Here is a 22737-nt window from a genome sequence, read left to right on the forward strand (position 1 = left end):
TGAAGGAGTGGCCTTGTGCAGAAGATGGACTTATTCAAACTTGCCTTAGCTCTTGGTTGTCTTTCAAAGCTCTGGGATTGTCTAAGTCACCTGACTTATTCTTGATATGTCTCCTTTGTTGAGATTATGCTGAGACATGTCAGTGTCCCAAAGGGAGGAATCTCATTTAGCGCCTAGTTTTTGGTTGACTGGAAGACAGACCCTCAGGCAGCAGCTCTTACAGTATGCAAATATATACAGACTTGTGAGGCCACAACTGTAATCCCTACTGGCCTCCAGAGCAGATCTGGAGGTGTCCCATGGGTGATGGTTACACAAATCAGGGCTACAGATGAGTATATAAGCTCTTTGCTGTAAGGTCTTATCAAGCTTTAGTGAGGCTGAAGGAGTGTGAAGGGATGGTGTCTCCCCACTTACACTCCCTGGGAGCACCTCCTTGGACCCTAGATGTGGCGGAAACCTGAAGCCCGTCCCTCAGACTGAAGCTCCAGGACAAGGAAACAAGTGTTTTTCACAGAAAGGTGGGTTGTGTTTCAGTTTGCTGTCTGTGCAGTTCCCTGGGGGTCGTGGCCTACCAATAACTGTCTTTCCAATTGTTACAGCCCTGTGGAGCTCAGTACTTTCAGCTCCCTTGGCCACCAGGGCCAGGGGATCAAGGGGTGTCCCCTGTGTGGATTGTGTGCACGTGCTGGCTTTAGCAAGGCAGCTGGAGAGCATAGGGAGTGGGGCACAGTCACCAGCTTCAGAAAGGCCCTGGGAAAATGTCTGGACTGCATACACCTGTGAGTTTTAGCAATGCAGCAGGAGAATGCCTTGCTTATGCGTGTGTGCTGGCTTTAGGCTGGGAGCGAGAGAATGCCCCGACCATTCATGCTCACCAGCCCCATCCAGGAAACAGAGTGCTGCAACTACCCACATTCTCTGGCTTCAGCAAGGCGGCAGGACTGTGCCTGGAATAGTGGCAAGAGGTGTGCTCTTGGGGCAGGTGGAGAGTATAATAATGGCACCTGCCAGCACCTCTGTCTCCAGGGAGAGTTTCAACTGCCGCCCGTCCCTTCAGCAGAGGCTTTTAGGTTAGCAAATGAGTCCCCTTCACATATAGTCTAGATGCTTTTCAAACTGCTGTTTGTTCACTGGGTCTTGGGGTGTGTGAGATTGTATGTGAGCCCTTTAAAAAGGAAATCTCAGTTTCTTATAGCACTTTGGGTCCCTTGGACACCACTTGTTGGTTTTCTTAGCCAGGTATTTTGGGGGTTCATCTCTCTGATGCAGCTCCCAGGGGTTGGGGTGTCTGATGTGGGACACCAACCCCTTGTTTCTCCAGAAGAAGTGCTGGATTGGTGAGATCCCCCCCTATTGTGAGTCACCATGTCAGGGGTGGGGATTTGGCTAAGACCGTGTCTCTGCCTTTCCCACCCATCTCGATGTGGTCCTTTTAACCTTTGTTGTGAAGAAGTAGTTCATGTAGGTTTCAGATCTTTTTTTTTTCCTTTAACACATGTTTATTAAACATTTCTCATGAGATAGGCACTGAGGGAAATAAAAGCATGAATAGGACCAACCGCTCCAATTATCTATTTGAGGACACACACACATAAACAACTGCAAAACAATTCGACAGAGGTTTGTGTGAGGTCCCGCTGGAACAGGGAGAAGGGGGTCAGGTGTTTAGCCTGGCTGTCTGGAAGAAAATTCCAGAGAAAAGGACATTTAAGTTGCTTCCTGAAGGGAACAACCCCACGTGAAAATTTCCAGAGGCAAGACAATATGAGGCCTGTTTGGGGAACAGAGTGAAATTCCACATGCACGTGAAGGAAGAGTTTTTTTACTTATTTAACATTATGTCGCTGACATTTACTCTTCAAAGGACTTCAAATGCATGAGCTCATGCATTTTTTTAATCTTCAAATTAGGTTTCAGATCTTTTTCAAAGGGAAATGACCCAGATGTAGCTATAGATTTGATGTGTCCATGGAAGGAGGTGAGGTTAGGATCTTCCTATGCCACTATCTTGGACTCCCCTCTCCTTGGCATTAACATTTCTAGACATTTTACCATGTCGTGAGAAAATTAAAAGAAGAAATGTGAAGTGCATCAGTGAGTAAAGAAAATGAACAAAGGAGAACTGCTGGGGCAATTGCAAGGGGAGCACATAGGGCTGTGTTCACATCATTTCTCTGCATCACACTTTCTTCATCTGTAAATGTGAGATAATTCATATTTATTTTGAAGTGTTATTAGAAAAATTAAATAAAATAACATATGTGCTGCTTGGCAAAATATAATCAATTAGATATCATGTATACTTTTTATTAATGTTAAAAGTTTAATAATGGTATTTTCATTGTATATTTATTTATGGTTACCTTCTGTTTGAGCTAGTGATCCCTGTTTTCTATTGAGAGTGGTGATTTAGTTTTCTTTGCTTGCAATTAGAGTAAAAATAAAAGAGTCAACTTAAAGAAAAACGTTAAGCAAGCAATAATTCAGTAGGTACATGGACATAAATGACAAATCTTGAAAGTGGCATGGGAAATGATTGAGTCTGTGAGTTAAGAGACTTTTCCACCACCCTATCAGACTCAAGATTCCCTTCTGTAACAAACTCTTGTATTTCCCTCTTTTCTACTTAGAACTGAAAAATCTAAATAATAAAACTTGCCTGCCTATAATGCACATTATTTTCAGAAAAGTTTTCAGACATTCTATATTATTAACAGTAACATAACAGAAATAAAAGTGAGGTTGTCTCTGGTAAAATAATATGCATCTCAACATGAAATGCTCAGGTATGATGGATGACAACAGAAGATGTTATCAAGCAGTTGGATAATGGGCCAATATACAGAATCACTGTAAATGCAACAGCTCCAAGTGCAGAACCTGGGCAGATGTGTGCAACCGTGACAAGTATTGGGAGACAGTGACAAGATTTTCTTAAATAGTGAAGTTCTAAATGAGATAAAGTTCAATCTTCTCTCACTACACTATAGTTTTATTCTTGGAAATTAAGTAGGAAATTAAAGTCTTCCAAAAAAACAGTGTGTGTTAAGTTCCAAGTTCAGGTCATTAGAAACCAGTGTTTTACTTCCTGGAAAGCTTGGTGGGGCATTAGAAAGTCATGCAGTGCACAATACCGTACTGTTAGCTGCAGGTACTATGCTGTAGAGACCTCTACAACTTACCCATCTTGCATAACTGAAACTTTATATCTATTGAGCAACAGTTTTACATGTTCTGCTCCTCTCAACCCCTGGCAACTGCCATTCTATTCTCTGCATCTATGAATTTGACCATTTGAGATACCTAATATAAGGGGAATCATGCAGTATTTGTCCTTCTGTAACTGGCTTATTTCACTTAGCATAATGTTAAGAGGATAGATCTCATGTTAAGTGTTCTTACCACAAAAAACAAACAAGCAAACAAACACAAAAGAACACAGGAACTTTTTAGAGGTGATGGACATGCTTAGTACCTTGACTGTGGTGATGGTATCATGGCTGTATGCGTATGTCCAAACTCATCAAAATATACACATTAAATGTTTGAAGCATTTTGTATATCAGTTATACCTCAATAAAGCTCAGGAAGAAAGAGAGATAGAGAAAAGGAAGGAAGGAAGGAGGAAAGAAGGAAAGAGAAAGAAAGAAAGAAAGGGAAAGAAAGAAAGAAATAAAAGAAAGAAAGGAAGGAAGGAAGGGAGGAAGGAAGGAAGGAAGGAAGGGAAAAGAAAAGAAAGAGAAAGAAGAAAAGAAGAGAAAAAAGAAAAGAATGGAAGAAAGAAAGTCAAGCCAAGCAGTGGACAATTCTTCAATTGCAAGACCACCCCATACATTACAGTATATCTAACATCCCTGACTCCTGCCCATTAAATGGCAAAAGAACCCCCAATTTTGAGTCAAACACCCCCGGAGATTGGCAGAATGCTCCGAGGAGGTGGTACCATTCCCACTCCCACAGACAACTAGTGGGTTAAGAGCAAGGACCTTAGAGTCAGAGGATTTTTATATATCCTGGTTTCTTTATTTATGATCTTGGGGAAGTGACTTAAATTCTAATCTGTTTAACGTAAATGTAACCAGGTGTTATGGGTTTAATTTTGTTCCCCCAAAAGAGTAAGTTAGAGTCCTAACCCACAATACCTCAGAATGTAACCTTATTTGGAGATAGAGTCTTTACAGAGGTAAGCTAAGATGAGGTCATTAGGGTGGGCACTAAACCAATATGACTGGTGTCCTTATAAAATGGGGAAATTTGGACACAGACACACATGCAGGGAGAATAGTATGTGAAGATGAAAGCAGAGATCAGGGTGATGCTTCTACAAGGTAAAGAATGCTGAAGAGTGCCAGAAAATCACCAGAAGCTAGGGGAGAGGGATGGGACAAACTCCTCCTGTCAGCCCTCAGAAGAAACCAACCCAACTGATCCCTTGATATCCGACTTTGAGACTTCAGAATAGTGATACAATAAACTTCTGTTGTTTAAGCCACTCATTTTGTGGTACTTTGTTATGATAGCCCTAGCAAACTAATATATCAGGATAATATTTTTGCAAAATTAACTATATCATTTTAATTTTCTTCTTAAATCTTTGTTCTCTTGCAGCATTTCTCTTCTTGTTGAATCCATTTAATATAAAAATAGGCTTGAAAGATAAGCTTTCTGCAGAGAAGATATGCTAAGATAAACGTATTAAGGTTGGGGTTTGTAGATTCAACCATGATGGTCTTCCATGACACAGAGACGATACAATTTTCTACCGCTAACATTTAGCCAAGAAGCCAGAGTTAGGAAGAAGACAAATATGACATGACATCCCAGCTTGTCCATTCTCAGCTTGAGGGATTGTGAGAAAATAGGGGAGGCCAGAAATAATCTCCTCTCTATAAGGTTTCACAGCTTTGAAGCAGGGAAAAGCTGTGTGTGTGTGTTTTTCTTATCAATTATTTTATTTTTATTTCTTTCTTTTTAAAATTTTATGTTTTTTAATACATTTTAGAGGTTACTTTCCATTTACAGTTATTACAAAATACTGGCTGTATTCCCCATGTTGTACAATAGATCCTTGTACCCTGTCTTACACCCAGTAGTGTTTTGATAGTTTTTTGGAAATATCGAAGGCAGAAGAGACATTTTACCTTCTCTTTGAGACACCTGAGAGAACCTGCTTGCCAGACTACCTCTTTATCGGCATGAAGGTGGCTGCCCGCTTCTGAGGAAATGTGATAGCGTAAAGGATGCTCGAGTATACTCAGATTCTCCCTTTGCTTCCATGTGTGAAGGATGGGAATGCTCACCTAAGATATCCATTATCCTCCCAAGGCTAGCAATACAGAGGATAGAGAACAATAATGAATGCCTTGATCAGTGGCATGATGAAAGAGAGGCAAAAATGAAGAGAGATCTATGGTGGTTTCAAGAGCTAAGCGGAGGTGAAGTCATGTAGGGCGCATCACCAGACACAGAATGCAGCTGCAAGTGCCAATAAGGGGAGCATCAGACAGATGGGTCAGGCATGAAGCAGTGAACACACAAGGAGTTAGGGAGACCCTTTCTACACTATGCCATGAGTTAGTATAAGATCCTCACGTCCCAACCATGCAAATGGAAATTTAGACAGAAAGAAAGGAGAAGGAGATGATAAAAAATTGGGCTTATATACCCAAAGCAATTATACCTTGCCTAAAGGGATTATTTAAAATACAGCAGTGGCCATGACGACTTTGGTTTTGAAATATCCCCAATCCTTTCACGAAATTAAAGTAACTAAGACAGCAAAATCAGAAATCCAAAAAATACATTATCAACCAAACTATATGACAGTGTGTCCTCATAAACCTGAGAATACAGAATGATGAGCAATACCAACTAAGAAGCTAGACCCTTGCAGGAGCAGCAGCTTTATTAAAAAAAAAAAAAAAAAAAGAATGTTGGAAAGAAGGCTTTTAATAGCCCTAGAGCTTGGGACCTCATAATTTGTCCACAAGTGTCTACTCCCCAAAGAAGAAATCCTCTGGAAGTAGAGGATTCCACACACAGATCTGAAAATGATTAAAACTAACACAGAGCCTCCCAGTCTCCAATTTGAAGGTGAGTGAGAATGGGCTACAGAAAGGTAGGATGGCGGTGGGGCTGCCTGAGCCTCCAATGTTCTCAGAAAACCCAGCAGAAATTCTTTGCTGGATGTATAGAACTCACTGAGGTATAGAACTATACTGAGGAGAAACTGCTCAAACCAGAGCCCTACTTGGTCAGAGCAGGAAAATCAGGGTAAAGAAAGGAAACATTTCTAATACTAGTGTGAAACAGGTCCTCACTAGGAGAGGAGACCTAACTCAGAAAGAAGCAAAAATTGTAGCTATGTGGGGAAAGCATTAAAAAAAAGAAACAGAAAATTTTTGGGGAATGGCAAAAGGAGCCATAGGTTTAGGAAAGTTTTCCTAGCACACCTCTATTTTCAATATTCTTAAAGTTGAGAAAAAAAATTCAAACATGACAATAGAAAAGGATGAAAGAGAGGATAAAGAGAAAAATTATCTGAATACAGGTACAGAAAGTAAAGACACATCCAAAATATTTCATAAGCACACAAAACCCAAATATTTCAAAATAAGTAAAAAGTAATTAAGAAAATTTACAAACTTTGAAATAACTACATACATAACCTACATTGATTTAGAAAAGCTCAGAAATAATATGACTAGGAGTTATGGGATGAACTGTATGCCCTCAAAAATTCATATGTTGAAGTCCCAATCCCCATTACCTCAGAATGTGACTGTTTTTGGAGATGGGGGTCTTTAAAGATGTAATTACTTAAAAAGAAGTCATTTGGGTGGGCCCTAATCTAATATGACTGGTGTCATAAGAAGAGGAGATTAGGACAAAGACACACAAAGGGAAGACCATATGAAGACACAGAGAAAAGACAGCCATCTATAAGACAAGGGGAGAGGCCTAAAAAGAAACCAACCATTCCAACACCTTGGTTTGGGGCTTCTAGCTTTCAGGAATGTAAGAAAATTAATTTCTGTTGTTTAAGCCACCCAGTCTATAGTTTGCAATGGCAGTCTGAACTAAGATACAAGTCAAAAGAGCGATATAAATAATATGACCTAACTGAGCTCAGGAGAGAATATAAATGAAAGATAAAGAACTGAAGACTTAAAGAGAAGAAATACAACTGTGAATAGATACCACAAAAGGAAAGGAAAGGAAATAAATTGTACAAGGCGAAAAACTGAAAACAAAAAAAATAAAATAAATGAAAAAGAGGAAGAAAATGATAGGTACAGAGGGCAGATAAAAGAAGATCCAACACACATGTAATAAGTGACCGTAAAGAGGAAAATCAAAGTGAGAAAACAGATAAATGATAATTAAAATTCCAGAAAAATTTCCCCAAGTAAAAGGGTCTTAAACATAAATACTACAGGGCACATCGCATATCAGAGGAAAAATCTGATCCAAAAAATTCTAAACCAGGTATCAGTAAACTGGCCTGTAGGTCAAATCTAGCCCACCTCCTGTTTTTGCAAACAAAATATTTATTGGAAGACAGTAACACCCATTCATTTACATATTTTCTTGGGTTGTTTTCACACTATGATGACATAAATGGGTACTTGCAACACAGGCTGTATGGCCTGCAGAATGTATAATATTTACTCTCTGGCCCTTTACAGAAAGAGTTTGCTGACCTTGGCCTATGCCAAGATATATTCCAGTAAAACGATTAGATTATAATAAAATGAAAAAATGAAATAAAATAATAAAATAAAATAAATTCATTGAACATCCAGGACAAAACACCAACTCACTTAATTAGCAGCACTTTTAGGGTAAAATAATACTCTATGCCAGTACACAAAAGAATAACATAATTGAGATAGTAAAGTGAAGAAAATATAAACCAAAAGTTTAATTTTCACCCGAATTGATCTACAAGTACAAAGGCCACAGTCATACTGTTATTAAAATGCAGGGGCTCAGGGAAACAGTTTCCATGAGCTCTTCCTAAGATGACCCAGAGAACAAGCTTCTGACAACCAAGAAATGATTGGAGAAGCTTTAGGACAGAATATAAGGTGATCATTATTTCACTGTAGCAACAAGATTAAATAAAGGAGGATAAGAGTGACAAAATACATGCAATTGCTATTTGAGCTGACGATGTAAATATAACTATGAAAGAGGTGAGAGAGGAACATAGATCGATAATAAGGAAAGCAGACCATGCATGCTGATTGTCTTATAGATATTAACTGGTACTAAAAGGACATTACTTTAAATTAGCTTGTGGGGAGAGAAAGGAGGGAGAAGTGGTTCCTGGTTAACTATAAGATTGCTTATGATAGAAAATGAAGACAAAAATCTTTAAAAAGTGAGACTATACAATATAAACATATCACATAAAAGATAACTTTTAGAAAAAAACACAAAACTTTCTAAATAACAACAGTAGTACTTAAAAGAGAGAGACAGACAGACAGAAAGAGCAAAGAAAACAGGTAACATTCTAGAGGGAACACAAATGTCCATTAGTAGGGGAGTCGTTGAACTGAATCACACGATGTAATACTATGCAAATGAGTGATCACATTTTAGAGGGAACACAAGTGTCCATCAGTAGAAGTTTATTTAACTGACTATGTAATACTATAATGGATCCACCTGATGTAATACTGTAAGTGACTAGGATGGATCCACCTGATGTAATACTATGTAATACTATGATGGATCCGTATGATGTAATATCATGTAATACTATGTAATACTATAATGGATCCACCTGATGTAATACTGTAAGTGACTAGGATGGATCCACCTGATGTAATACTATGTAATACTATGATGGATCCGTATGATGCAATACTGTACAAAAGAATGAGTGATTGTTATCCAGCATATGTTGTTGTACAAGGTATACACAGTTGTAAAAGATATTGCTCTGCAACTATAGAACAGTGTGCAAAGTATGCTGTGTGTAAAAAAGGAGGGAACCACGCACATATAAGTTTGGCTGATATTAAAAAAAAACAAAACAATGAGGATAAACACCAAATTTATAAAATTGTTACCCTTGGTTCGGGTACCCATACATTTGTTTGTCTAGAGTAGCCGTGGTTAATGTCTTTTGTATATCAGCAGAAGTAGAGGGGACTGCTTTTTGAAAAGACATCTTAATGGTCTATTTCTGATGTATAGGTAGAATCTGGGCAATTTAAAGGGAGGACAAGAAATAAGAAATGTTAACTCCTGCACATAAAAATATAAAATATTACTCTCTGTATTTTAGAAGTTTGAGTATTATGCTTATCTGTGAAGCTAGTTGTCTTCTTATTTATTACCTAATTTTTAAACACCTTATTCTTTCTTGGTGCCTTTAATGATTTCCATCCAAAGGGGTCCAAGGTTGTAGGCATCTTTATAAAAAACTAGGCTCGGGAAACTCTTGGGGGTTCACTCCCGCCCTGTGCTTTATATTTCTACTTATCTGACCTCCAAAGTCTCCACCCTTTCGCCTTGCCACCTAAATTCTCCTCCTTGGCCTAAACCTTTCTCAGAGGTGCCACATTTGGATATTGTGAGAAGGCTTAAAAAGGAAGAAACACAAATGGATTTGGAGAGACCTGTACAAGGCACCTATCTTAAGAAGGACAAGTCTGCAGTCAGCGGATATTTCAGACAAAGCCTCTCCTTTTCCCTTTGTTCACCAGATGATGGTTTTATCACTCCCTACCAGTTTGCATTCTCAGTGACCAACTCCATTTTCTTTTATCTCAGGCCCCCTTTTCAGTGATTGTGGTAAAATTAGATAGAGCTAGAATCCTTTTATTTTATCGCATTTGCAATTTAGGCCTTATCTATTGACACTGGGAAGGACACAATGGTCTGAACTGTGTTCCTGGTGCCAAAGAATTGGGTATCCTGTTCCTCCCAGAGGGGTGTTTGCCAATACTTCCTGACTACCACGCATCCAAAATTCACATGATCAAGGACTGTCCTCCAAGGACAAATAACTTTTAAAAGAGGATGAAGTCCCCATGTTCAGGCTCTGATATCTCCTCCTAAAAATGACCCCAGTACTAAGTATTGAAGAGGCCAGAGAGGCTGCTAATTGTCCACAATGCACAGGACAGCCCCCACAACAAAGAATTGTTGGCCCAAGATGTTAATAGTGCCAAGGTTGTGAAACCTTGAATTAGAGTACAATTTAAATGTTGTAACACAAAGACCTAGAAATAGAGTGATTCAAACAAGATAGAACTGGATGTGTCTTTGTCTAGGATGGGAAATGGGAACAGTGGACCTAAAACCACACCCAGGCTCCTTACCTATTGTTGCTCTGTATTCCTCTATGGTGTCGACCTTGACAAATGGTTGAAGCTGGCTTTCCAGCCTTGCCATAACATTCTGACTCATATGTATGAGTTTACTAGGGTTGTCATAACAAAATACCACAAACTGGGTGGCTTAAACAACAGGAATTTATTTTCTCACAGTTCTAGAGGCTGGATGTCCAAGATCCAGGTGAGGCCTCTCTCCTTGGCTCATAGACAGCTACCTTCTTGCTGTGTCTTCACACGACCTTTCCTCTATGTACACATATCCCTGGTGTCTCTTCCTCTTCATATAAGGACACCAGTCATATTGGATTAAGGCTCCATCCTTATGACCTCATTTAACCTTAAAAGGCCCTATCCCTACACACAGTTACACTGAGGGTTAGGGCTTTGATGTATGAAATTTGAAGGGATGTAATTCAGTCCACAACACCACGGGAAAGGAGAATAAGAGAAATTAGAGGGCAAACAATTTCGTTTTTTAGGGATTTCACCCAGAAGTTGCATAAATCATTCACTCTTATATATCATTGGCCAGAACTTAGACACATGCCCTAGCTAACTGCAAAGAAGGCTGGGGAATATATTCTTTAGCTAGGCGGCCATGTGCCCAGCTAAATAAAACTCAGGGGGCTATGTTACTCAAAGGAAAACTGTTTAAAAAAGAGATAGAATCCTAGAAACTGGAAAATGATGGTTTGTTCTCATTTTTGACTTAGCATTTCTCCAATATAATGCCTCTTGGATTCACCCCCTCTACCACGGCTTACAGGATAATGATATCTATTCCCATGTAGGAACCAAGCACTGTGGAAACTATACCCATCCCTAGATACTTTTTCATTTAGAAGAGAGTCACAAAACCATAGCCACAAGAAAATAGTATTTCCCCAGTGGCAGTGTTGAGTCCAGGAAAATGTACTCCCACCCTGAGACACTGTGTGTCTCTTATTTTGTCTCTAGAATTTAAGAATAGTGAGAAAGGCTCTGTGGATAGGAAACTGGAAGAGAAAATGCCTATGCTCATGTCCTTTAAATTAACTTCTTTTTCTGCTGTCAAACACTCGGATCTCTGTCCCTAATGACTGAGGCTGAGATGTGGTTCTTAAAGATGGAAAACTATCTCTGAAGAGAAGATTATCTGTTAATATATTAACAACCATCATATCTGATATATATCTTAAGCATGACCACAACATAATACACTTTATTTTAGCATATATTACCTCAGTTAATATACTGACATTGAATAATTGTAATTCTAATGCTAAATTTTCAGGTAGTTTATGCTGTTAATGGCCAAAACAAGGCCATCGTCCAAGTTATTTGTGGAACTTCAATAACAGACTGTATTTATGTGAAATACCATTAAGCCTTAGTGGGAGTTATGGAGCAATTACGCCAATGGGAGTTGAAAGAGGGTGGGTGACCTTTCACAACTGTCCAAGGAGCACCCATCAGAAAAAGCCAACTCACCGTTCTTCTTGTAGAACATAATTTCTCCTTTGAATTCTGTTTTTTCCTCCAAGGACTTTTCTATCTGAAGCATCAGTTGCTCGTTGGTTTCAACCCCGAATAAGAATTTGCAGCTGCAACTCTTCTGCATGACTTCTGTTCGGGCAAATCCAGCAAGCTCACAGAAGCCATCCGAACAGTAGACTATGGGGAAACCCTTAGCCACCTGGGCGTTGGCGAGGATGAAGTTGCTATCTGTAGACCAACAAGGAGAAGACAGCAAGTAAACAAGCATGAGAAATTCTTTGTAAATCGCACTTTCAGTAACAAATCACAAGCACATATGTTTAGCCAACATTACCTAAAATGCAAGTCCTGATGTGCTGGGGTGGAAAAGAGACACCCCAAAACATAGAACGGCATTGCCCAGCAGAAGTATGTATTAAGCTCCGACTTTGGTTTGCATTTTGAAACACACCATGGAGGGAACAGAGCATTCCTTGGTCTGCTTTGAGGCACTTACCATCTACCTAAGAGTAAGGGATGGTGCTTCTGAGTGTGGCTTCTGGTTCATAGCTTGAATCTGCCACTTGATGTACAGATGACCTTGAACAAATTACTCACATATTCTAAACCTCAGTTTCCCTAGGTTTGATTTCCCTAAAAGCAGACCCTGAGGCAAGGATTTGACTGTAAGTAGTTTATTTGGCAGGTGATTCTAGGAAGTAAGGAAGTGGGCAGGGAGGAAAGGTAATAAAGGGTGAGACAGAAAGGGGTTTACGGATATGAGCAACTGAGGCTCAAATGCTTAGTACAATGTCTGGCACAAATAAGTACTCAATAAAAATTATTATTAAGAGTATTATTCACATCTTACAGCTACTATATTAACAAATAAGAATGTAGGGCAATAAAAAACAGGACACAGTTGTTAAGTGATTAGAGATGACTTCTGGAGGAGAGCCTGAAAGGCCATATTCAAGGGAGGTTCAAATTTTTTGAGATTAACTTAGAGGGGTGTTTACAGGCAAAAAGATGCATATTAGAGATGGGGGGTAAGACAAGACATGTATAAAATGCGTTGGTGGGTGACTTTCAGGTTCAGAATGAATTAGAGACTATTATGAAATCACTCATTCATTCGTTCACGAAACTAAAGTTGAACAGTGTCAGTGTATCAGACAATATTAGAGGCTGGGATTTTAAAGATAATAAAAAGAAAAAGAAAAATGGAAAGAACTGTGGCATAAATTGTTAAATGAAAAAAAAAAATCATGATTCGGTGCAGTAGGCTATTAGATGAACTATTTGTCAGAAAATACATAAACCCATATAGACATGTACATGTATCCCCAAACAGGAAGTGTTTATGTATACCTAAAACCAAGTGGGTTAACTGGTAACTGCAGATGTCTTTAGAGAGAGCAATTATGGGCAGAGGTGATAGGAATACTTATTTTTGCCATATTCTTACTATATCCTTTGAATTTTACATCATATGCTTTATGTATTACTTATTAAAAAACTAGGATTTTAAAAGAGGTTTGCAGCAGACATCATATATTGTATGCCATGAGAAAAGAGGAATTCCAGCTACTTCTTGGTGGCCAGCAGGACAAGCACTGACGATCTGTTCCATGGGCTTTCCCATCTCTTTTTAAACATCTGTTGCATGTTTCCGTAGACCCCCATCAGCTGGCAGAACCAAACCCACTCTAATCAGCTTTGCTCCAATCACCTCCCAAGCCCAGAGTAAAAATCCAAGTGCTAACATCTGCATCCTGCCTGGGCTGGGCTGACTCATCTACTTGCCCAGTCACCCTCTCCCTCTGCAGAACAGTCAGAGCTTAAAATCCATACTGGGAAGCCTTCAGTGGCACATTGTTTTGAGGCCACGGGAGTGAATTAAATTATCCAAGACTAATATTTAATTCTCTCACACTTTGCAGAAGCATCTATTGATGGTGTACGATGTGATGGACTTTGTTCCAGGTGCAGAGAGAGGCAGAAAAGTGTATTAGATGCAGTCCCTGACCTTAAAGATCAGCCTTGAACCTATGGGAGTTCCCAGCTAGGTCCAGAGGGGGGCACCCTCCTATTGGTCTTGGTCTCACCAACTCTGCACAGTTCTGGGTAACTCTCTTACCATTAGTTTCTCTTCCTCCTTCCATTCTAAAATTTAGGCTGAGAGCTAGCTTGGAAAACGCAACTGCAGAACATTGGCAATGTATTCAAATGTCCTGAAAGAGCTTTTGATGTGTTTTCAGAAGCCATTTTTCAGTCGACTGCTGACATGTTACTGACTTTCTACTATATGCCATGTGACATGGTTCTACCATATGGCAGTTCCTAGAGTGAGGTGACAGGGGGGTGTTAAAAGATGAATAAAGTATAATCTCTAGCTTTAGGATGTTACAACATAATTAAAGAAATGCATGAATATCTGTAACATTAAAATACAGCATATTGTAAGTACCAAATCAGTGGTACACAGATAACTACTCCTAGAGTTGAGAAACTGAAGATCCAGGGCTTTTAAAATGACTAGCTAGGAATAAGACAAAAATGGGTGGAGATAATTATCAAAAGACCTGGAGGGTTGGAGCAGATGCCTGGAAGGAGCAGGCTTAGAGTATGAATGGAGAAACAGGAATTAGAGACAGAGAAAATAAATAACATTACATTTTGTCCTAAAGTCCAGTTTCCCATCATTTAAATAGCCACAATAGTTTTCTTTGTTAGTTTTTATCTGTCTTTCTACTTTTGACCCTTGCAGGGACTTGTATTTTATAGCTGTGTCTTGCACATTGCATGCATTTAAATTTTTTAAAAGTACAACATGAAGATACGTCCACCAACCTGAGACTGATATATTTACTTTTGTTATGATTACCATATTACATTGTCTTTTTTTTTTTTACCCGCTTAATTTGTGCTTTCTCTTCACTGTGTTTTGTTATTTTTCCTTTTCCATTTTCAAAAATTAGAAAATATAACACACCTGAAAAAAGATTTAATAACAGTATTTAAATACAACAGTGAACACCCATGGGTCATTCATCTAGTGAAAACCCCTGTGAGCGCCACACAAATTGTATTTCCCTCCTTCCCCAAAGAAGAGAACCATAACTTGAATTTTCATAATAATCATTCCCATTTACATAGTTTTTACCACTTACATATGTATCCTCATGTTGCCTATTTTTTCTGATTCTTACGGCATATATTATGGTATTTCATTCTACATACTTTTTAGTGACTTGCTTCTTTTATTAATTTCCTTAGCATCTTTATAATTGTTTATGGACATAAGAAAAGACCAGTCCCTCAGAGCTACAATAAGCTTCTGAAAAAAGCCGCTAAAGGATTCACCAAATTGCCTGATCTGTGCATTTCAATTAAGGATTATAGTGTGTTTGGGGTACTTAATTCTTCCTGCAAATACCCTGCAAAAACAAAGCAAAAAAAAAAAAAAAAAAAAAAAAGGCATGTATTTGAGCTTTTCTGTTTATAGGTAGCACTTGTCCTGCCCTCGATATGTAATTGCATTTCAATTCGAGAGAATTTAGTGGCAGTCGGCTTCTCATAAAGCTTAGTGTACTAGCTACATGAACAGTCCTTCTGTGTGGAAAAGAGTAGCTTCTTTTCCCAGCTATCTACTTAGAAACATATGCTTTTCTGAATACCAGTCCTGGAATCTCCAAAGAAGAAATGTGACATTTACTTTAGAATTATGTAAAACAAAGCCACTGCCATAATGATTATGAACCCATCATGGGTATATCACTAACCATACATATGTCAAGGGTATTTAACCTTTTAAAGAATCAATTATGCATATGTGATATACACCTAAATGCCACACAGCTTTTTCTTCCTTGTTTCTAGGTCATCCTTTAGTGTAAATTTAGTTTGAAGTGCTGGTAAACAGGAAGATTTAAATGTGTTTACATTTTGAGTAGTTGAATAATTATCTAAATGTCTCCTCAGCCAAAAGCTTTCATGGATCTTCAGAGGGAATCTCAGGGTTGGTGGAGACCCGGTTCATTGGCTCTGAGTCCCGACTGTAGGGTACCACTTTCCCATTCAAATGGAGATGTACTATTCATTGTCGACTCCCAGGCACACAGGGAATGGGAGTTGGAAAGGAAAAATATAGAAGGAAAAAAAAGAGGAGAACGCAAACACTGATCCACTACTAACTCCTTTCATCCTCAGCCCATTTTTCAGATGAGAACACTAAGACCTGGAGAACTTTAGTGTCCAGTCTAAGGTTTGAAGGGAGGGATTGAAATCCAGTCTACGTGACAAACAATGTTTATTACGTCATGCATACTTTCTGTAAAGAAGTGACTTGTTCTCTTACCTCCAGCAGAAATGGGTTAATTCTAGAAAAATATTTTTACCCCTTCAGTCTACAAAGACCTCAAAGGCACAGATTTTTCTCTACAGAGATCATTTATAAGAAGTTCATTGATGACATCTCCTAGACCAGTCTGGATCTCTCAACAACCTCTAGGTCACTTCCTCATTTCCTCCAGAAAGTCAATATTTCAAAAACATGACAACAACTTTCTTGGCTCCAAAATATTTTGCATAGGCCCACTCCAGAGTCCCTCAGGAGACAAAGAAATGTAGTTGCGATTCGAATGATCTGGATTCTGACCTCTTCATGCCCTTTCAATGTACATCACAGTATTCCTAAAATTTCCCCATTGAAATACCTTCTACTAGGTAAAAGTGTATTTAGTGGCCGAAGCCACAAAATGTGCATTCCAAGGAGCCTAGAGGCACTGATCTAAGCTCGATAGATATCGGTTTGAAATCTCAGGTTAACTTAAAAATCCATCAGAATTTTGCATTCTACTGTGGTGTGTATTTATGCTTGTTTGAGTGTTTTTTTATTATGTTTTAATATGGACCTGCCATATTTTTAATTCAATTGAAAATTCAGGAGGATATGCTGTTTGTTTTCTATGACTCTGCATTCTGTTTAGTACACGTCTACATTACCTAAGTTTGAGAATCACGACTGGTGGTAGAATGGTGTATGCTCAAGAGATTGGACAGATCCAAATCACTCTTCCCCCTCAACCTCGGTCCTTCAAGACAACCAGCTCAGCACCCAGTCTAAGAACCCTCCATATGGAGACCCCGAGCCAGTCACACCAAAAGACACACTGAGAGATACTAACTAGGCATCAAAGAGAAACCTGTACCCCTTGGCTTTTTCTGCCAAAGACACAGAAACTGAGACTTTGATGGTCCAAATCTTTATTTCTGAAAAGTGTCTCTGATACAGTGCAACCTGATACAGGTTCTCTTTTAAAACCAAATCTTGTGCTGCGTTAGCAAGTACTCATATGAACAGACTCTGCAGACCACACAGATGGGCAAACTTGAATCTTATAGGCCTTCATTTTCTTGTAGAGGGGAAGAAACAAGCACGAAATTTTAATTTTCTTTTATGGGTTGCTCCCAAGCTGTCTGAATTACATTTACATACAGGTCCAACAAAGACAACATCTGTACCCCTTGTGATATCGATCACCGTCATCTCTTGAGACTACTTTATCCAGGTACATAGAATATGAATGCTTACGACTTTAAAATATTTAAATGATCTTTGCACTTTATATTGCTTTCGGGGAGCTTAATTGTATCATTTCCAAGTATGATGGCATCTGTATTAGATTAATGGTACTGGCTGCAAGCTAAAGTTCTCAGTGTGCTCTCTGCTAAAATTTAGAGGCTGCTTGGAATTAGGGACTTTTCTAACCTGACTTTAAAAAGCAGATGGAAAATTTGCAAAGAGGGATTCTCCTAGTCATTACAATTTACACATCACCTAGTAGCATGCTTCAAATGGTTGTATTGCTAACGTTCATCATTTATGGTTTGATTTCTAACATACTGCATAAATGATCACTTCGGGCAAAGATTAGAAGAAAACTTTGTAACAAAGCAAAGCTCAAAGCTGGAACCCTAGGGCTGAAGTCATAGTAGAAAGCAGAAAGTTGTGTATATGTATGAGAACATCTTGCTCTCTTAAGGCCAATAAACAAGTAAACACAGAGACAAATATAAACTAATGCACTTCACCACCTCGCCAGTGAAGCTAGCAGCCTCACTGGGAACTTCTTAGAAATGGAGAATCTCAAGCCTCAGCACAGACCCCCGGAATAAGAATCTGTATTTTAACAAGATTCATATGCACATTATAAAGTCTGAGAAGCTCCTTTAGAATATCACTGGAAAGATCTAGAAGAACCTAGCCACAGTAAACGAATGAGGGAGGGCACCTGCGTGGCTGAGAACAAAAAAGGAAAGGAGACTGATTTTCATCATATTCCCTGTTTAGTGTTTGAATTTTGTAGCATATGCATGAATACCTATTCGGAAACATCTTAAAATGTATTTAACCATGCATTTGAATGGCTTAATAAAAATAACTTGATTAAAGACAAATAGTAATCTTGATGAAGTAGAAAGAATCTAGATCAACAAATTTTTAAATTTCCAATAAACAAAGATAAAACTCCTTAAGATGAATAAATTCAAAGCAAGTTTAGTATACTCTTTATCATAATTTGGTATTAGCAAAATCACCAGTAAGTTTTGCAAATTCCATTTTTCAGCTGTGTGAACTTCAGTGGTGAGTGGTGCTATTTCTTTTCTGGTGCACTGTCTCTTAGAATTCAGTAAATGAGTTTCATTTCGAAAAAGAATGATTTTTAATTAAGACAGGCAGACAGGATTCATCAAAGGTAAAATGAATGAGGGAGAAACCAGAAAATCTCAAAGGTAGTAATAATAAAACGTGTTTGGTATTTTATCCACAATTGATTCTCTACAAATACATTTGAAATAATACTAAAATATGCCCCAGTTCTCTGGGGTTCTTGTCTAATAGAATTAGTCTTTTAGACAAATGGTCTTTCACATAATCTGTTTACTTTCTTAAAAATTAGGATTATTATCTATACTCTGTCACTGGAATGTACACTCTAAGGGACAGTGGTTTGTTTTGTTCATTAATTTAGTCACAACCTCTGGAATGGTGCCTGGCACATAGTAGGCACTCAATAAGTATTTGTTAAGCAAATGAGTGAAATAAACTTGGAACCTATTAGTTTTTATTAAAGCACACCAAATGAGGGCAATTGTTTGTAGCCAAATCTATTGTTTTATTATTTAGCAGGAATCATTTATAACCAGCAACTTTGCTTTAAAAATAAAGTCAGAACTGCCCTGAACAGTCCATCTCATGCCCATAGTTTTCATCCTGACCTGCTACTTTTAGTAAAGTCTTCAGTAAGCAGAAATATAAATTTTTATTTTCTATTAGGAAACCTATTAAGCAAAAAAAAAAAAAAAAAAAGAAAGAAAGAAACAAAGTTAAATAATGCCAAACAAAGCCCTTTCTCCAAAATATAAAATGAAATTATGAGGCGCTTTCACTCAGTAAAGAAAACTACCGTGTGTACATGAATTCAGCATTTGGGAATCCTTAGGGACTCTTCAGGGCTACTTTGTAGTTTTCTAATCCAGGATACTGTCTTTTAGCCACTACCCTAGTGAAGAAGGTAGGCTAACCTGTTCCCAACAGTGCCCAGAGAAAAGAAACAGGCATGATGTAAATACCCCTGCCTCATAATGTCTATTAAATAATAATGTCTATTATTCCTACATTTTCATATTCATGATTCCTGTCCCTCTCTACCTCTCCTCCCTCAAATCAAATATGAACCGTAAGTGAGCTGCCTGGGAAGGTCAAGCTTTTTTGCAGCTTTTGCAAACAGAGGAGGAGAAAGCGCAGTGTTCACTATACTTTCTCCCTGGATGATACAAAAATCCCAGCTCTCCCAATCCAGAGGAGGGGTCAGGGAGAGAGGAAGTTAGGCAGAAACTGACAGGGAGGGCTTAACGCCTTGGCAATCGGGGGACCTGGATTTTCTGGCACAAGTCTCATTTTATTTATTCTCTTAAATAAACAAATTACCAAATAGGTAGCTAATTGTGGTTTCAATTGTACACCCTTGTAAAACTTTTCTTAGGAGTTTATTTAAAGACAAAATAAGACGTGACAATATTTTTGTTCAGAAAGACATAGTTATTTCTTTGGGCATCTTATTGGACCTATTGAAAGACAGATTAAATGGAACCCAGCAAATGAAACCAGCCGTATTCTGTGTCTATTCAGATTCCCCAAATATTTCATTTAACTTGTCCCTTGATCCTCCTCCAGCACAACCTAGAGTTTGCTTGCAATGGCATTTAATTCGAGGAATATTTCATTTTCATTTCAAACAAACTAGAACAGGATCTTTACTGCAAACATACATGAAGATTTGAGAAAAGGGGATTCATTCAGCCATATTTTAGTCATTTCATTATTATTTTTTTACATTTCAAGGGCTTTCCAATTTGAATTTTTGAAGACAACAGATACAAATTAGTGTGCCCAGTGCCCCAGAGTGGACTGACTTTTCTCTCTCCCTTCAAACTTTGTTTATATTCTGTGGAAGCTAATGCAATGTACATGTTTCTCATCATTTGGTAGCATTTTCCAGAACCTTATCTAGCCACTGCATAGTCTTCTCTGCTTCCCAGGACTCACGTTAAACAGGAAAGATGAGGGGTTCTACAAGAGCGAATTAATTTAGGTAGCAGGAAACACAAGAGTAAATGAATTTGATAGTTACAGGTATTCCACAGCTGTAATATTAGCATTTTTATTCTAGTGCCTTTATAATGATGCAGAGAGAGTGCGAAACTTGAATTAAGGTGATAGCTGCAGGTCTCTGGGAATTTGTGGGCGAGGTGGAGGCAAGAGGAAGATGACAATAATGGAGAAGCAAACCAGCACAGGTCAATGCTGACTCGGCGTTAGTAAACTGAGATAACTAGGAAAGAGGCAGCTAAATAAATTAGACAGAAATAAGGCAGACAGTAGGTGCTGTTTATTAAACAGCTATGATATGCCAGGCTCTCAGGTCCGCATTTTGCATTTCTGGCCCTCACAAAAGCATCTTATGCTGTGATTACAGGTGAAGGGGGTTTGGCTCATAAAGGCTGAGTAACGTGACAATGCAAGTTAAAATATCCTCAGAGCTACAATACTCCTGATCTCGGTGGATGACAAGAGGTGAAGGAGAGCTAGGATCTGCAGAGGGACGTCACCAAGTCCACTGTTTCCTAAAGTGCAGCCCTGGTCCACCTTGCCTATTGGGATCTGCTAGGATGCTTATTAAGGTTGCAATTTCTCAGGCCTCACTTCAGATCTATTAAATTAGAACCTCCAAGGGATGGGAGCCCTGGATCTTCATTTTAAACAACACCACTAGATGATATATATTTCCAAAACAATTGAGACCATCTGCCCTAATGCAAGGTTCACCTTAGATATGTCAGCCTCATCTTGGGAAGGGGATATCCACTTTGTAGGTGAGTATATATTTAATATATAAGGTTTGGGAGAATTCTGTTCTAAATAATAACCCCTTTGATTTTATGATTTTTCTATCATTCCTAAAGAGACTTTTAATAATTAGCTTAGTTAATAGTACTACAGGAGCTCAAAGTTTGGGGATGATTATAAAGGTCCATATATAACCTAATGCCCAATCTATAATCCCATAGGCCCTCTCTGCAATATTCTGTCTTGTGGTGGCACAAGTACCTACTGATGGGGACCTCACTCTTTCACAAACCAGTGACACCAATGCTGTGATGGTGAAGGGTGCTAACCTTCCCCACATGTGGATTTAACCCCTGCTTTTGTCTTATTACCTTCAATAATCTTTGCAAAGAAAAACATCATTCTCCTGTTTTAAATTTTTTAAAGGCTTTCCATGGCAACTGGAATGAACCTCAAACATCTCTATTATGGCCCATAACACCTTATCTAGGATTTCACTTACTCCTTACCTGTTATCTAACATTTGAGAATGTCCTTCCCAGCTCTCTCCCAAGGCTTGTGCCCATGCAGTTTCTTCCCCCTGTGTTTCATCTTTCAGGTCTCAGACCAAATGTCCACTTTTCAGAGAGTCATTCCCTGACTATGTCATCTTAAATAAGTCACCCCACATTATTTTCTCTCATTATAGTCTGCTTTTTCCCTTAAGACTGAGTATTACAATTTTTAATGATGTTTCAACATGTTAGTTTATTTATTTATGATTTCTTAGCCATTCAAACCCAAGCCCACTATACACAAAACTACAAATAGATGCTATACTCTATAAGGAAATGGTCTATCCTTGGATATTCCATCATCAAGCACTTATGTGGGTGAGTATTTTTTTTTTTTATTAAATCTTGTCTCTATCACACACACACACACACACACACACTTTCCTGAGTGAATGCTATCGGTACATCTGAGTTATGTTGACCAGATACCATAGCAGCCACCTAACCTGCAACACAGAAAACTGCCTTTACATGAAAAAACTCATTTCTGTTGATGATTAGATTTTAGGTTGAACACCTTTCAGACCTAAGTCATGAGGAGGTATAAATATGAAATAAAACATATCTGCGGACATTTTATACTTTGGATGAACACTGGTCTATATACGAGATATCTTAGAATTGGGTTCTGGCTCTCTCAATAAGCTGTGTGACTGTGCCCAAGTCACCTGCCTTCTCTGGGTGGGAGCAATGGAGGTCATGGGAAACGGTCAGATTGGAGGCATCTTTAGAAGGAGAGGCTGAACGAGTATGCCAATGAATTCAACTGCAGCAGGAGAGAAAAAAAGAATCAAAGAATGATGCCAATCCTTTTGTGTTAGAAACTAGACAAGTAGAGGTGCATTTTATGAGATGAAGAAACAAATAACCCTGCAGATTTGAGGGATTTCAAGAGTTTGGTATTTGTACAATGTTTAAGAAGCATAAATAGCATCCAAGAAGACATGTCAAGTAG

General features: G+C 38.5%; 1 protein-coding gene across 1 annotated transcript in view; it reads right to left on the reverse strand.

The window, feature by feature from the left end:
- KCNH8 (potassium voltage-gated channel subfamily H member 8) overlaps positions 1-22737 on the reverse strand; it is a 392473-nt gene that overhangs the window by 254527 nt on the left and 115209 nt on the right. Inside the window, exon 2 of the mRNA XM_068547302.1 lies at positions 11829-12062. Within this exon, the coding sequence (XP_068403403.1) occupies positions 11829-12062 (234 nt within the window). The remainder of the gene's footprint in view (positions 1-11828; positions 12063-22737) is intronic.

This window comes from Eschrichtius robustus, chromosome 6, assembly GCF_028021215.1.
Source record: "Eschrichtius robustus isolate mEscRob2 chromosome 6, mEscRob2.pri, whole genome shotgun sequence".
In the NCBI taxonomy this organism is placed as follows: domain Eukaryota; kingdom Metazoa; phylum Chordata; class Mammalia; order Artiodactyla; family Eschrichtiidae; genus Eschrichtius; species Eschrichtius robustus.